Source organism: Scleropages formosus, chromosome 7 (assembly GCF_900964775.1).
Source record: "Scleropages formosus chromosome 7, fSclFor1.1, whole genome shotgun sequence".
Classification (NCBI taxonomy): Eukaryota; Metazoa; Chordata; class Actinopteri; order Osteoglossiformes; family Osteoglossidae; genus Scleropages; species Scleropages formosus.
This window is the reverse complement of record NC_041812.1, coordinates 3,479,198-3,494,647: the sequence shown is the minus strand read 5'-3', so window position 1 is coordinate 3,494,647 and position 15,450 is coordinate 3,479,198. Positions and strand designations below refer to the sequence as shown.

The 15,450-nt window shown below is 47.8% G+C and overlaps 1 protein-coding gene across 3 annotated transcripts in view; it reads right to left on the bottom strand.

Annotated features, from left to right (window-relative positions):
• Positions 1 to 5,987: 5,987 nt before the first annotated feature.
• Positions 5,988 to 15,450, bottom strand: part of LOC108927992 (phosphatidylinositol 5-phosphate 4-kinase type-2 alpha) — a 48,960-nt gene continuing 39,497 nt past the window's right edge. For all 3 annotated transcript variants that reach the window (XM_029253279.1, XM_029253280.1, XM_029253281.1), the window contains 4 exons: positions 8,613 to 8,726; positions 8,216 to 8,456; positions 7,813 to 7,916; positions 5,988 to 7,728 (listed from right to left, as the gene is read on the bottom strand). In XM_029253279.1, the coding sequence (XP_029109112.1) occupies positions 7,648 to 7,728; positions 7,813 to 7,916; positions 8,216 to 8,456; positions 8,613 to 8,726 (540 nt within the window). In that variant the 3' untranslated portion in view covers positions 5,988 to 7,647. The remainder of the gene's footprint in view (positions 7,729 to 7,812; positions 7,917 to 8,215; positions 8,457 to 8,612; positions 8,727 to 15,450) is intronic.

Sequence of the window (15,450 nt, the reverse complement as noted above, 5' to 3'; positions counted from 1 at the left end):
TCTCCAAGTTATCCTGTATTCTCCTCACTCAGTCTGCATTACAACAGTCCATCAAGGTCCGTACTGCGTGTCTTCTGACATATTACATGACTTGGGCCTCCAAGAGCAGCTCCTGGAAAATCGTCACCGAACTCTACCTTGAAAGCTGAAAAGTAACTTGCAGGATTAAATACATCTGTTCTGCCGAGGTTTACAGATGGGCTGCATAACATCCCTCTCCATATATTTCATCTGATCCTGGGTGCTTTCTGCACTTGTATATCACAGTCATACCTGCTCTGTAACAGATTCTGTTTTCTGGACCTTCTGTTGGAAACATGGATATTCTGACTTTTTTTTAAAAGCCTTACTGTTTGTTGAATTTGTATTTTCTGAGACTGCTTGAATAGCAGCTTGAATACCTCCAGGCCATATGTCGATTTAATGTTTAGGTGGGTAATTTTCGGAGTAAGTTAAAGTGAAAATGAAATTAATATATGTTGGTTTTATTTCTATTTTGGCAACATGGGCCACCTGTATAAACTGCTAAATGGAAATACGCCTAGAGATTTATCAACAGGCTGTGACAGTGATGAACTCAAGGAGAGTTTCTATTGACAGTTTTTTTCTCTCATGTCACTGAAATGTTTTGGGAACTTAGTTATAAAAATGGAATGGATTTCTAAAAATAGATTAGGCGCAGGAGGTAGTCTCCTGCTTAGAGCTGGTTCCTTCCAGACTGAAGGTCCCTTGTCCCTTGTCCCACTCCTTCTGCAGCACCACTGAGTAAGGTGACACTACACTATACTGTATAAATGGGTAAATCATTGTAAAGTAGATTATCTAACATTTTAAGGCCTCCGTCAGCAGTGAAAAATCATGCTTTTATTAAATGAGACATGTAAAGAAACCTTTGGTGGGCAACAGAAATATAGGTGTGAAACAGAAAGGTGGACAATACAAGTTCAGTATCACTAAAGAGTAAAAAACACGTTGCAATTAGTTGTGACCCAATTTTGATTTATAGAAAATTTAAAAACGACAAAAATGATTTTCACTTAAATAAAGTCACAGTCACTGTTTGTTGGAGTTATGCAGGAATAATAGTGATAACAGCTTGGAGCCGCTTCTGCGAAGATGGGAATTTGTGTTAAATTTCAGTGAAATCTGGTTTTGGACACTTTCTCGGATAGATGATGCTTCCCACAGTGGAGACGAAAATAATTCTTTTTAAATGATTATTCTTAGCCGAAACCCTTGCCCAAAGCAACTTGTAGTGTTAATTTATAACAAAAATTAATCCGTTTTCTCAGCGCAGACAGAAGTGACCGTAACAATAGCCTTGAATTAATTTTAACTCTGGTTTCACCTGACATCACGGGTCACATTTTAAACACCTTCCCCCAAAACAGAGCCTGGTTACGCGTCCAAGGCCACCGTCACACACTTCGGCCCATGAAAAGACGCGAAGAGCCGCTTTTCCACACACCGCTAATGTGGCAAACGGACAAGCGCGCCGTCTAAACAAACTAATTTAGACAAATAAATAAATAAGTATAATTAAGCATAAAGCCAGACTGATGGATAAAGGGAAGGGCGAACAAAAGAAAAAAAATACAAAAAATTAAATAGATAGATAGATAGATAGATAGATAGATAGATAGATAGATAGATAGATAGATAGATAGATGGAATGAAAAACATTTAAACAGATTAACATAATAGAAAATAGACGAATGAATGAATGAATGAATGAAACACTGCAGGTGTGCGACAGCAGCAGGGTTCAGGACTGGCGAAAAACGCGCATCTCCGAGCTCCAGCAGCAGGCAGAACAAGCGAGGAAATGAGAACAATTAGGCTGCAAATTCGGAGCCGCCGCTACACGAGCGATTGGCGCCGCCGCCGTGCCCAGAATCACGGACAGAGCCGTTTAGGATGGATTAGAATCCCTGTTTCGGGGTTTTCAACACGGTTTAGGGCTTTAGTCCCTTTACTGTGACTAAACATATCATATCCGCCTGTTTGCATCTGGCTCCATTTTTCATAGCCAGGCTTGGGGGGAGAAATGTCTCGCGCTGACAACAGAAAGAAACTGGATAATATGGCCATTCAGACATCCTGCACACAAACAGCCCTTTATGAACCTCTGGAAACGGGCGGGTATTTTGGCGTGAGAAAAATATTATATGCGTTTATCATGTTCGGCAACACAAATCAGGCTAAAAAGCGACGTTTAGCGCGTCGTTCATTCGTCAGTCCGTCCAAGTCCGCGAGACGGAAAAGTGCGTTTTTTTTTTTGAGGATGACCCGTTCTCAAGGAGATGCATCCATATGCGACCGCCTATCTGATGGGGCTGCATCCCCGTATTTTGTGTGCGTTTCCATAGATACATCCTCCCCGATGTCCCTCATCTTTTGTTCGAGCGCAGAGAAAGACTCATTGGGGGGACAACGAGGGTGTCTTTGGCGCCCTCTGCCGGCCGCACGCATCCACGTCACCGGAGCACAACCGCGGGAACGAACATCTCCTTTCCACATAAAATCCTCATAAAAACATCCCCATCCATCCGTCCATCGATCCACCCATATACGGATCTATTTATTTGTTTGTTTCAGAACCCGATGTTACAGATCAGTCACTTCACCACCGATCAATGCGAATGTAATAGATAAGGCTGTTACTCCAAGAGGAGGGCTGCTGCCATGGCTTTAAGGTACTGCTTAATGGAATTTCGTGGGGGTGGTAAAAGGTTAATCACACTGTTGTTTATATTTATTTAAAGGGATGGGGCAGTGTTCTTCATCAGCAGCGTGGTCCCCTGGGCGTGGGCATGTTTGCAACCAACGTTCGGATGCCGTGTCTTTAGATGGGTGCGGAGCTGGACGCACATGTGGCGTCGTGCTTCTTGCCTCTGATCCAAGTCGGTTTCCGCCACTTTGCAGACTCCCTCGGGCACGGACACGTGTGAGGCAGACCCCCAGCCCCCCACCCTGACGTGACACGTGGAAGTTGGGACAGCAGAAGCCCCCGCACCTTTGCCATGGCCTTACAAAATGTACAGACAGTCAGATTTCTTTATATTTAATATCAGCATTATTAAGGAAATCATTCACTCAGAAAAAAGTTAAATACATTATTTTTGCCATCATGATTCCTTTGACGGTACATCAGTATCAAAATCTTATTTTTAGCCCCCCAAACCCTTACAAAGGGATAATAACCTAGAGGCAACAATAAATACTAAGGGTACACAAGAATGGCCTGTGCGGATACTGATATTATAATTGTATCTCCTTCAAGGTCGTGATCTTTTTCATCTGAGGCATATTGTGCATTCTTTGAGGCTTCAGGAGGCTGTCACATAAAATGAAAAGAAAAATGAGCAGACATTAATCTGACTCGTTCATATTGAAACTGAAAGCTTGTTGGTGAAATGCCATAATTAATGTGCTATTAATAAAATGCTTGTGTTCTTTGTAACAAGACCACTAAGAGTAACATCCATTCACCGCAGCTGTCGTATTATGATGCTCGTACAGGAATGCTAATAAGGTGGCATTACAGCAGACGGCAATTCTTTGACATTTTAGCCACAGCAATTGAGCGAAAGCGTTACAGCATAATTTCGCGGCAGTTTATTTCTCGCTTTTTTTCAAAAAGGGAACTGTTGCAAGGTTCTAAAAAACGACTTTTTGCCCAGTTTCCAACAAAACTTTTAGTCCCGTCCGCTGGTACTTCTCATGAAAAGAACCGTGGCCCCCCCTCCCTTTTTTTTTATGGTTTCCATTGCTCTCGTTTCACATTTTCATGGCTCAGGTCTTACAGAGATGCAGGAATAAACCTGATCTCTTCACCTCCGAAAGCGCGCAGGAGAATCTAACACCCGCTAACAATATTTAAATCGTCTCAAGACGGACACTTGAGCTGAACATGGTTGTCCCAAGGGGTTTAATGATTGTTCCTGAGATTAAAGATGTTGTTAATTAGAAGCATTGAAGCAACGGCAGGAAAACGGGTGGGTGGAGGAAACGCGTACCCAAATTTGAACAGAGCGATCAAAGCATTTAAAGACTCATACAGCTCTCGTTTGGTACCAGCAGTCAAGTCTACCCTATTGGAGGATTAAGTGGAGGTGACTTGAACGCTGAGCAGGCGGGAGCCCAACTAACTCCCTGCGAAACCAACACCGGCTACGCAAATACCGTAAGACGACAAATCACTGCAGAGCTTTAAAAAGCAGGCACGCGGCTACGTTCGCTTGGGATGTTTCCCGATGAAAACCTACGCAGACAAGTTCCGGATGATGACAAACGAGAGGAACGCAGTGCAGAGCGATCGCTGGACAGACATCACTTTGCGCCCTACAGGTGGAGGAGGAGCACACGGTCGAGAGAAAGAAGAGAGAGAGAGAGAGAGAAAGAGAACACAGACGCCTTGCAGAGACGAGGCAGAGCAGACGAAGTGCTTTCGTTTATTGAGCGATTCGTAATGGGTGGAGTGGGTTCAAACACTTGTTTTCGATACAGCTTTACAACGAGGCAGCCCTCACCCTCGAGAATTTATTCACAACGACGACTGGCAGACAATGGTTTATGAGCATCATCATATTATGAATATTAAATTATTTTCCTTATTACTGTTCATTTCAAAGCATATAACATAGAGCATACCAGCCACATTTTTTGAGGACATTTTCATACTTTTAATGGAAACATTTAATTATACTCAAAGTCACATGAACAAACAGATGGCGGCAACCTTTGTTAAGGTGAGAAGGAAGGGGGGGAGGCCCTTTTTTTTTTTTTTTTTTTGTCTGCAAAGGTCTCGATATACTAGACATTACTGAGCTTCGGCAATTATTTCACGTTAACAAGAATGTAACAGAGCACAGTTAACTGCATGACCTCAGAACGAGATTGGTTTTGGCAAAGTGAAAAGTGGATGGACATTTACGAGACAAACCGAAAACCAGTGGAGAACAAGACGGTCACTGTGAACCCTGCGAGTATTTAAAGCCGTGCGACAAAAGCCTCATCCGGAACGGCGGGCGTTCATTTCATTTCCTTCAACTGGGTCATAAGGTATCGGAGACGCACAGTTCAACGGTCCGGTCCATTCGGCCGAAAACGCACCCTCGCCGAGCAATCCCTTCCACATCCCATTCATCGTTCCTCTGGGCTTGCTTTACAATGCAAATCGAAATCTTTGCCTTCTTCTGAATGGTTGCAATGTGACACGTAATCTTAAAAAAAAAAAAAAAAAAAAAAAAAAAAACTGGAAAAATCGAAAGTTACTCCCTCATGCACTGAGCTGACATTTCAAAAACGGACAGACGGAGAAAACGTGCGGCGGGCGAGCGTTTGACGTCGTCGGGGAGGCGGGCCGGGTGGACGTGAGCGCGCGGAGGGCGCCGGTAGCTCCCGTCCCCAAACGTCGACGGAGGCGACGAGCGCAGGGACGACAGCAGGGACGACAGCGACGCCTGACGCCTGACGTCTGACGCCATCCTACACTAAAGCAAGTGACGACACGCGAGTCTGTCGCGACCGAGTGGCTACTGGTGCACAAAGTCAGTGTCGCCTCCTCTAACACACATGGCTGTTTTCTGTTAACCGAAATATTCTCGTGTCAATAACACATTAATACACTTAGACAGAAAAAAGTGGAACAATGTCAGGACTCATTTTAACCTCGGTTTTTAGAAAATAACCTTTCACCTTTGTTTAAAAAAAGATTTAAAATACAAAATTAAATAATTTGGAGTAAAAAGGCACACCTCTCGCACAGTGTATACATTGAAAACAGCTTAAAGCATGTTTAGGATTATTTTGCAAACTATATTCTGGGAAAAAAAAAAAAAACATGTAACTGTATTAGAATATGTAATACTATAGGTTATTGGAACCAGACAAACAAAAAAAGTAGTTTGTTTAGGCAACATGCTTATTTTTTTTTTTTTTTTTTATACACCACTTAAGTTTTGTACACATTTTGAACAATAACGTCCTTCATACAGTTTATCAGAACACTTACGCTGGGTGGCATGTAAAATACTCACAAAGATGCGGTGAATAAAATGGAATGTAAAAATAGATTATATAGCCCACATATCCAAAGAAAACTAAACGTGCGCTAGTCTTCTGCATGAGTTACAAAATAACAGTAATATTGAGCCAAATAGTCAAGAGGACAAATTGTACAGCGTGAGACCACCTACTGCCTAAAACCATACCAGAGTAGGCTACAGTTTAACTTTACTTGGTACCAGTATTGCAGTTCCCTTGTAAAGGTCATGGTAACTACTGGGATCATTTGCAATTTAGGTGCATTTGATCATGTGCAAAATATACAGATATTTATCTGGAAACATTGTTTGGAAATAGTGAATGACTCCATTTAAAAGCAGAATTGAATGAACGGTACAGTCACGTGACCGACGAGGTGTTACGACGATGAAAATAAAAACATTCTGTAACAGCCAACTACTTCCAAACTTGATGTGATACTAGAACAAAAAAAACAAAAAAACAAAAAAAACAAAAAAAAAAAACAAATATATATATATATATAAATGCAACAATATGACAGGTAAACTGCAGTTCGCCTGGCAGTAACACTCAATCCAGCACTCCATCTGGAGGCAATAGAATATTCAACAGTTAAACAAGGGGAGGGGACACAAAACGGAGGGGGGAAAAATACAACAAAACCTAGAGTAAGAACGAGAAGGATGAGCACAAATGCGTTCTGCACGTGCCAGCGAGTAAGCGGAGGAGCGAACGGAAGAAAGCGGACGACTTCCTGTCGGGAGGGCAGAGCCCACGCCGCGGCCAGGAGCCGGAGGGCTCGGCGCTGCCCGGCGCCGTTACCGGTCTCCTTGGGAGACGGGAGGATGAGGATGAAGATGATGGCCGTCGTCGAGAGGGGAGCTACGGGTGGTGGGAGCTGAAGCAGGCGACACAACACCACTTCATGGAAGACTGCTCCACGGTGCTAAGGTGGAGCTTGTTATTTTCTTTATTCTTTTCATTTATTTCATTTTTTTTTTTAAAATCGCAAAACGGCCGCACCCGCAGCTCCTTCTGCTCCCTCTCTGTGCCCGCTGGCCCTGCATGGGCATACACCTTAAAATCACTGTAAAACTACTTCCTTTAAAAAGAAAAAAGTTTTTTTTTAAAAACACAAAAGAAACCAAACAAACAATATTCAAAATCCAGTCCAGAGGCAAGTCCCGGATGTCTTCAGTCTCTTCTCCAAGTGGAACACGTTCGCTTTTATCTGCGACCTCCCCCCCCCGCACCTAAAAGTTCCTCATTTAATTTTCCATTAAAGAGAACAACCGAAACAATAAAGAGGAAACTCAGAAATGCTGGGAGGAGAAACACACATCACACAAAACAAGAACAGCCAAATTCCCACATATTACCACCTTTTGGGTATTCATATATATATTTATATATATTTTAATTTTCCTTTCTCACCCTTCGGTTCCCACAAAACAAGCGAAACAAAGGAAAGAAAAATAAATGTAAACAAACTGTGGACATAGCTGCCGAGACGGTCGCCCCGAGGTGGAAACGTGCGCGCGTCTGCCTTCCTGCCGCTCGGGTCCCTCTCGGCCCCATCGACTCCACGCCGTCCCCATCGCCGGCGGCCCATCCCCGCTACGACAGAATGGTGGCGATGAACTCGTAGAACCTCTTGGAGTACTGCTCGGGGTTGACCGTGGAGATCTCGGCTCCGGCCTGCGAAGCGGGACACGGACGAGTTAACCGAGGGCTTCGGGGCACCGATTCCCGCCGCCGCCGCCGCTTCGGCGCCGCACCCACCCCGTGCTTCACGGTCTTGGCCGCGTGGGCCGCCTTCTTCTTCGCGTCGTAGTGGGTGAGGATGTCGATCACCGCCATGAAGTAGACCTCCTTTCTCGGTGAATCTTGGGGTGTTTTTAAAAATAAAAAATAAAAAGTCAGCGGCTGGCGTTCGACTCGGGGATCAAAAACGATACGGAACTTGGTTGCCAGGAGAAGGACATGTTAAGCAATCTACCGCGTCGTGCAGGTGCAGAAGGACGATCGAGATAAAAACAACCAAAAAAAAAAGAACGTAAATGTGGCCGATTGTGTGCGTGGCTGCTAAGGACCTGTTGCCTCTCTCCCCCGTGCGTGTTTGAAGATACCTCTTCGTATACCTCCGTTTATGCCCTTCCGTAGCACGGCCCACCCTCCGGCTTACTGTCGTGGCTCTTAATGGCGTATACGTCTATGGTGGGGTCGAACTCTCCGGGACCCAGGGGCCTAGTGCTGTCCAGGGTGTTGCTGGGGCTGTCGGGCGGGGTGCCGACCGCACCGCCGTCGCTCTCCCCTTCCTCCTCTCCCTCGTTGTCCTCGCTCTCCACCTCCTCCTGCTCAGCCCGCTCCACATCGTGGATCCCCACCAGCAGACTGTAGTCCATCAACTTGAGCTGCGCCAAGAACTGCATGAAGGCAGACAGAGAAGGTATGAGAGGACACAGCTACTGGAACACACTACACACCTCCATGCAGCTCCCAAGAGAGTCACCAACCTTTCGCCAAAAAAAAAAAAAAAACCTCAGGAGACGAGTCGCCCCTCAGCAGCGCTGCGCACTCACCTCGACGTCTTTCTTTAGCTTATCAAGGAACATCTTCTTGTTGTCCTCATCAATATAAATCTTTTGGCCGTCGTTGATGAAGTCGTTGTCTTTGTATGTGGGAAGCTCCTTAGTCTAATCATCGGGAGAGAAGAGCCCAGAAAAAAGTGAATGGCGTTCGCGTCGCGGTACCGCACCCTGTTCACCACACATCATCTGGTAACCTGCACAAACTCGCTTTGCCGAGTAAAGTGTGGAAAAGAGCTTCTCCCGACCTAAACCGTATTCTCGTAAGGGGAGCGAGAGGCCGATATTTCCGAGGCTCATCTGCCATCATCCTATCTGCAGTAAATGACCGTAGAGGGTGCTGTTGGGCTTTCTAAGAGCGGCTCCGTCTCGCGTGTGGCCGGCGCCATCGGCAGCGAAAGGCCAACGTGACACGACAGGAAATCGCAACGACCCCTGGATGGCCGGGGTCGCTCCGCGGATGCCCGATGGTCAACGCGAGACGTCTCCCGCATCCCGGAACCTACCTGCAGCCACGTCCCGCAGAACAGCAGCGCGCACGCACACACACGCACGCACGCACACACACGCGCAGGAGACAATCAAGCGCAGACAAACAGGGACGGTCAACATCTCAAACACAGCGCTGGCTGCGACAGCGATCGAACCCGGCACATTGACGGAACGCACACTCGAACGCACTCTAAACTGCGGTGTATGCTTCTCCGGTGCTGTGACATCAGGCTAATGGATGATCTCTCCGTTCACATGAATGCGGCTCAGACAAACCAGCATTCATCGTTATGCTCTCGCTACGGTGAAGGCGGTTGAGGAAAACAGCCTGGAAGCATGAAGCAAGCTGAAAGTAACCTTTCCATCCTCATCATCTTCTCGCAATATTATAATAGTAAAAAGCTATTAACCCTAACCCTCCCAGACTGGAACGAATACATTATGATTATAGTAGCGATAAAAACAACACACTTCAAACTAAATCTGATATTATCTTTAAAGGAAAATGCACCGGCTCCTCACATTAGAGGAGCCGGTGCATTTGGCTCGAGTTTAAGGTTTAAAATGAGCTGGAAAATGTTTGCATCTCGGAAAATTCGTAACTCGAGTTACGAATTTTCCGAGATGCAAACATTTTCCAGCTCATTTTAAATCTTCTTTATCTCCTCGCAAAAGTTTTTGCTTTGGAGAAAATATGACCCGCATTCACATGGCCAGCTGGCAGATGCCAGTAAAAATTCAGACAAACAGAAGAGCAGCATTAAGTCAACAGCTGAGATCGAACAGCAATTTGTGGACGTTAAGAGTGGAAATAAAAACAAGTTTATGTAGCTCCAAGTTACTAAAAATGTTAACCCTTACTTTTTTAATTATATCACATTTTTATAGAACTGAATGTATGAGTAAATAGCCACCCTCCGTGAACCGCCACCTTATCGTGGTGGAGGGGTTTGAGTGCCTGAATGAGTCCAGGAGCTATGTTGTCTGGGGCTACATGCCCCTGGTAGGGTCTCCCATGGCAGACAGGTCCTGGATGACAGACGAGACAAAGCGCGGTTCAAAAACCCCTTATGACAAAAAAATCAAGGCGTCCGTTTACCCCGCCCGGTATGGGGTCACCGGGGCCCCACCCTGGAGCCAGGCCTGGGGGGGGGGCTCGCATGCGAGCGCCTGGTGGCCAGGTCTATGCCCACGGGGCCTGGCCGGGCTCAGCCCGAAGCCACAACGTGGAGCCGCTCTTCGGTGGGCTCACCACCTGCCGGAGAAACCATAAGGGGCCGGTGCGTTGTGATTTGGGCGGTGGTCGGGGCCGAGTGCCCGGCCGACCCAAACCTCGGGCGCCAACTCTGGTTTTTGGGACTTGGAATGTCACCTCACTGGCGGGGAAGGAGCCTGAGCTGGTGCGGGAAGTTGAGAGATACCGTCTAGATATAGTCGGGCTCACTTCCACTCACAGCTTGGGTTCTGGAACCACTCTACTCGATCGAGGGTGGACTCTCCACTATTCTGGCGTTGCCCAAGGTGAGAGGCGGCGGGCTGGTGTGGGCTTATTAATAGCCCCCCAGTTCAGCCGCCATGTGTTGGAGTCTACCCCGGTGAATGAGAGGGTCATCTCCCTACGCCTTCGGGTCAGGGAACGGTCTCTCACTGTCGTTTGTGCTTATGCGCCTAGCGGCAGTGTAGAGTACCCGGCCTTTTTAGAGTCCCTGGGGGGCGTGCTGGAAAGCGCTCCCACTGGGGACTCTGTCGTTCTACTGGGGGACTTTAACGCCCACGTGGGCAGCGACAGTGATACCTGGAGGGGCGTGATTGGGAGGAACGGCCTCCCTGATCTGAACCCGAGCGGTGAGTTGTTATTGGATTTCTGTGCTAGTCGCGGTTTATCCATAACGAACACCATGTTCATGCATAAGGGTGTCCACCAGTGCACTTGGCACCAGGACACCCTAGGTCGGAGGTCGATGATCGACTTTGTAGTCGTTTCTTCTGACCTTCGGCCATATGTCTTGGACACTCGGGTGAAGAGAGGGGCTGAGCTGTCAACTGATCACCACCTGGTGGTGAGTTGGATTCGATGGCAGGGGAAAAAGCTGGACAGACCTGGCAGGCCCAAACGCATAGTGAGGGTCTGTTGGGAACGTTTGGCGGAGGCCCCTGTCAGAGAGGTCTTCAACTCCCACCTCCGACAGAGTTTCAACCAGGTCCCGAGGGAGGTGGGGGACATTGAGTCTGAATGGACTATGTTCCGCTCCTCCATTGTCGGTGCGGCTGTTCGGAGCTGCGGCCATAAGGTCTCCGGTGCCTGTCGCGGCGGCAATCCCCGAACACGGTGGTGGACACCGGAAGTAAGGGATGCCGTCAAGCTGAAGAAGGAGTTCTATCGGGCCTGGCTGGCTCATGGGACTCCTGAAGCAGCTGACAGGTACCGACGGGCCAAACGGAGCGCGGCTCTGGCAGTCGCCGCGGCAAAAACTCGGGCTTGGGAGGAGTTCGGCGAGGCCATGGAGGAAGACTTTCGGTCGGCCTCAAAGAGATTCTGGCAAACCGTCCGGCGACTCAGAGGGGGGAAGCGGTGTTCCACGAACACTGTTTACAGTGGAAGTGGTGCGCTGCTGACCTCAGCTGAGGATGTTCTCGGGCGGTGGAAGGAGTACTTTGAGGATCTCCTCAATCCCTCCGACACGCCTTCCGTAGAGGAAGCTGAGGCTGGGGACTCGGAGGGGGACTCGTCCATTACCCTGGCTGAAGTTGCTGAGGTAGTCAAAAAACTCCTCGGTGGCAAGGCTCCGGGGGTGGAGGAGATCCGCCCCGAGTTTCTCAAGTCTCTGGATGTTGTGGGGCTGTCTTGGCTGACACGCCTCTGCAGCATCGCGTGGAGTTCGGGAACGGTGCCTCTGGACTGGCAGACCGGGGTGGTGGTCCCTCTTTTTAAGAAGGGGGACCGGAGATTGTGTTCCAACTACAGGGGGATCACACTCCTTAGCCTCCCTGGGAAAGTCTATGCCAGGGTACTGGAAAGGAGAATCCGACCGATAGTCGAACCTCGGATTCAGGAGGAGCAATGCGGTTTTCGCCCTGGCCGTGGAACACTGGACCAGCTCTATACCCTCACTAGGGTGTTGGAGGGTTCGTGGGAGTTTGCCCAACCAGTCCATATGTGTTTTGTGGACCTGGAGAAGGCATTCGACCGTGTCCCTCGTGGCATCCTGTGGGGGGTGCTTCGGGATTATGGGGTTCGGGGCTCGTTGCTACGGGCTGTTCGTTCCCTGTATGACCGGAGCAGGAGCTTGGTTCGCATTGCCGGCAGTAAGTCAGACCTGTTCCCGGTGCATGTTGGACTCCGCCAGGGCTGCCCTTTGTCACCGATTCTGTTCATTATTTTTATGGACAGAATTTCTAGGCGCAGTCAGGGAACGGAGGGTGTCTGTTTTGGTGGCCGCGAGATCTCGTCTCTGCTTTTTGCGGACGATGTGGTCCTGTTGGCTTCATCAAGTCAAGACTTGCAGCGTGCACTGGGGAGGTTTGCAGCCGAGTGCGAAGCGGCGGGGATGAGAATCAGCACCTCCAAATCCGAGGCCATGGTTCTCAGTCGGAAAAAGGTGGATTGCTCCCTCCGGGTTAGGGGGGAGTTGCTCCCTCAAGTGGAGGAGTTTAAGTATCTTGGGGTCTTGTTCACGAGTAAGGGAAAAATGGAGCGGCAGGTCGACAGACGGATCGGTGCGGCGTCTGCAGTAATGCGGTCATTGTACCGGTCTGTTGTGGTGAAGAGGGAGCTGAGTCGTAAGGCGAAGCTCTCAATTTACCGGTCGATCTACGTTCCTACCCTCACCTATGGTCATGAACTCTGGATCATGACCGAAAGAATGAGATCGCGGATACAAGCGGCAGAAATGAGTTTCCTCCGTAGAGTGGCTGGGCGCACCCTTAGGGATAGGGTGAGGAGCGCAGTCACCCGGGAGGAGCTCGGAGTAGAGCCGCTGCTCCTCCGCATCGAGAGGAGCCAGTTGAGGTGGCTCGGGCATCTGTTCCGGATGCCTCCTGGACGCCTCCCTGGGGAGGTGCTCCGGGCTTGTCCCACTGGGAGGAGGCCTCGGGGCAGACCCAGGACACGTTGGAGAGACTATGTCTCCCGGCTGGCCTGGGAACGCCTTGGGGTTCCCCCAGAGGAACTGGAGGAGGTGTGCGGGGAGAGGGAGGTCTGGAGTACTCTGCTCGGACTGCTGCCCCCGCGACCCGGCCACGGATAAAAGCGGAGGAAGATGGATGGATGGATGGATGAATGTATGAGTAAATAGCCACGTCTATATAATTAACCCTTTATTGACTGCGACTTTACAGTGAGAGTGACTGAAGTTCGGAAGAAAATGAATTATGAACAGACTTCTGCTCTCAACTGTGTTTATAAATCGAGGAACTGGTGGACACAATGAACCAGTGAAACGGATCCTAATCGCCACGTCACGAACCCATTTTAATCGTGAAACACCTGCTTCAGGCTCTGCTCCAAACGTTACATGAAGTTGAGGCTTACTCTTCAATACGCAGGTAGAGGAGGAACTGCCTCGCCCCACATTTGGAGGGAACTCTACGCCATTTAGCAGGACGAAGTTCAGCAGAGTTTCTTCTTCAAAAAAAATAAACTGCGCAGCTATAGTTCTGTTAATGAGAGCAGACAGAATGCCGTCCCGCAGGCCTTGTTACGGTGCTCTGCAAAGGCTACTCCGCAAGGCTCATTGAGATTCAGCGAAATGATGTTACGCACTATCCGGACACTGCAGTTATACAGACGTGCGTCGCTTAATGATGCGGATACGTTCTGAGAAATGCGTCGTTAGGCGACTGTTGTTGTGCGAACATCATAGAGTGTACTTATACACACCTAGATGGTATAGCCTCGATCACAGCGTGTACTTATACACACACCTAGATGGTATAGCCTTGATCACAGAGTGTACTTATACACCTTTTACTGAGATGTACGTCGCTTTGGACAAAAGCATCTGCTAAATGAATAAATGTAAATGGTATAGCCTCCATGCAGTCAAGAGACGGGGTAAACACGAGATTTATGATGATGCTGCCGGCGTAACACAACATACTGTTTTACAGTAAGCTTTTTTGTAAGTAGAAAGAGTACACTGTAAAATAAGGGTAAAAAGTATAGTAAATACATAAACCAGTAACATAGGTGTTTATTATCGTTATCAAGTACTATGTACTGTACATAATTGTATGTGCTATACTTTTATATGACTGGCAGTGCAGTAGGTTTGTTTACAGCAGCACCACCACGAACACATAAGTAACACGTTGAGGTACGACGTCACTAGTCGATAAGAATTTTAATCTTACGAGACCACCGTCTTAAATGCGGTCCATTAAGTGGCGCATGACTGTATATAAAAACAAAGTGGCTTCAGGATGCACTGAAAAAATTGACATTTTGCTCAGCCAACATTAATTATCAGCTTAACAAAAGTCACGGAAGACTCACTGCTCCTGCCTCAGTCCAAGAAATTAGGTGATTTACATTAATTACATTACAGATTGGGATCACCGGTATCAGCGGAAGGGCAGACAGAGGGCGATAACAGTCTCGCATCTGCGATTACGTTCGAGTCCTCTAAGAAAAGCTCAGTAAATGACTGCTAGGTCTGTCGAGTGCCTTTATAGAGAGAAATACTACGGTATTAAGTGTACTACCTGTTAGAGCAATGCACCCATGTTGCACTGATAATAAAGCATTAAAAATTTGATGGGCCAATTCTGTACCATATCAAGAGATGGCTTAAAAATATACCGTAAAGTGCCCCCCCTTTAAGTGTTGACTATAAAAAGCGTACCGTGTCCCAACAAAAAAAAGTAAACGAAACGTTAACCTGAGCTTTGCACGGCCACACAAACACACACATTAGGAGGCCAAGCAAATATGGAGGTCGCAGGACCGAGCTTCACGTGTTTGTTGAACCCTCTGTGCGCAGGGGGCCTGCAGGGGAACGGGCACAAAGCACTCCCAGATGTGAGCGGCTAACATTCAGAACTGGTCTCATTTGGAGGCAGCTTTTAAGAGAAACCATAAAAACACGTGCTTAAAAACGCCAAGGGATCAGAGTGCAACAGAACAACTCAAATACCCTTATGCCTCGCGTGTTGGTTTTGGGGCAGTGCCGACCCTAATGAAAAAACAATTGTGACACCAGAAAGGTTGCATCACGGCAAATAATGTCTCTTGGCTCCGTAATGCTCCCAACCCTCCGGCACAACTCCGGATGAGTGCAAGATGAATGCACAGATAAAGCAGAAAAAAATAGTAACACCTTCCCTTTCTAAGGGGTACAAT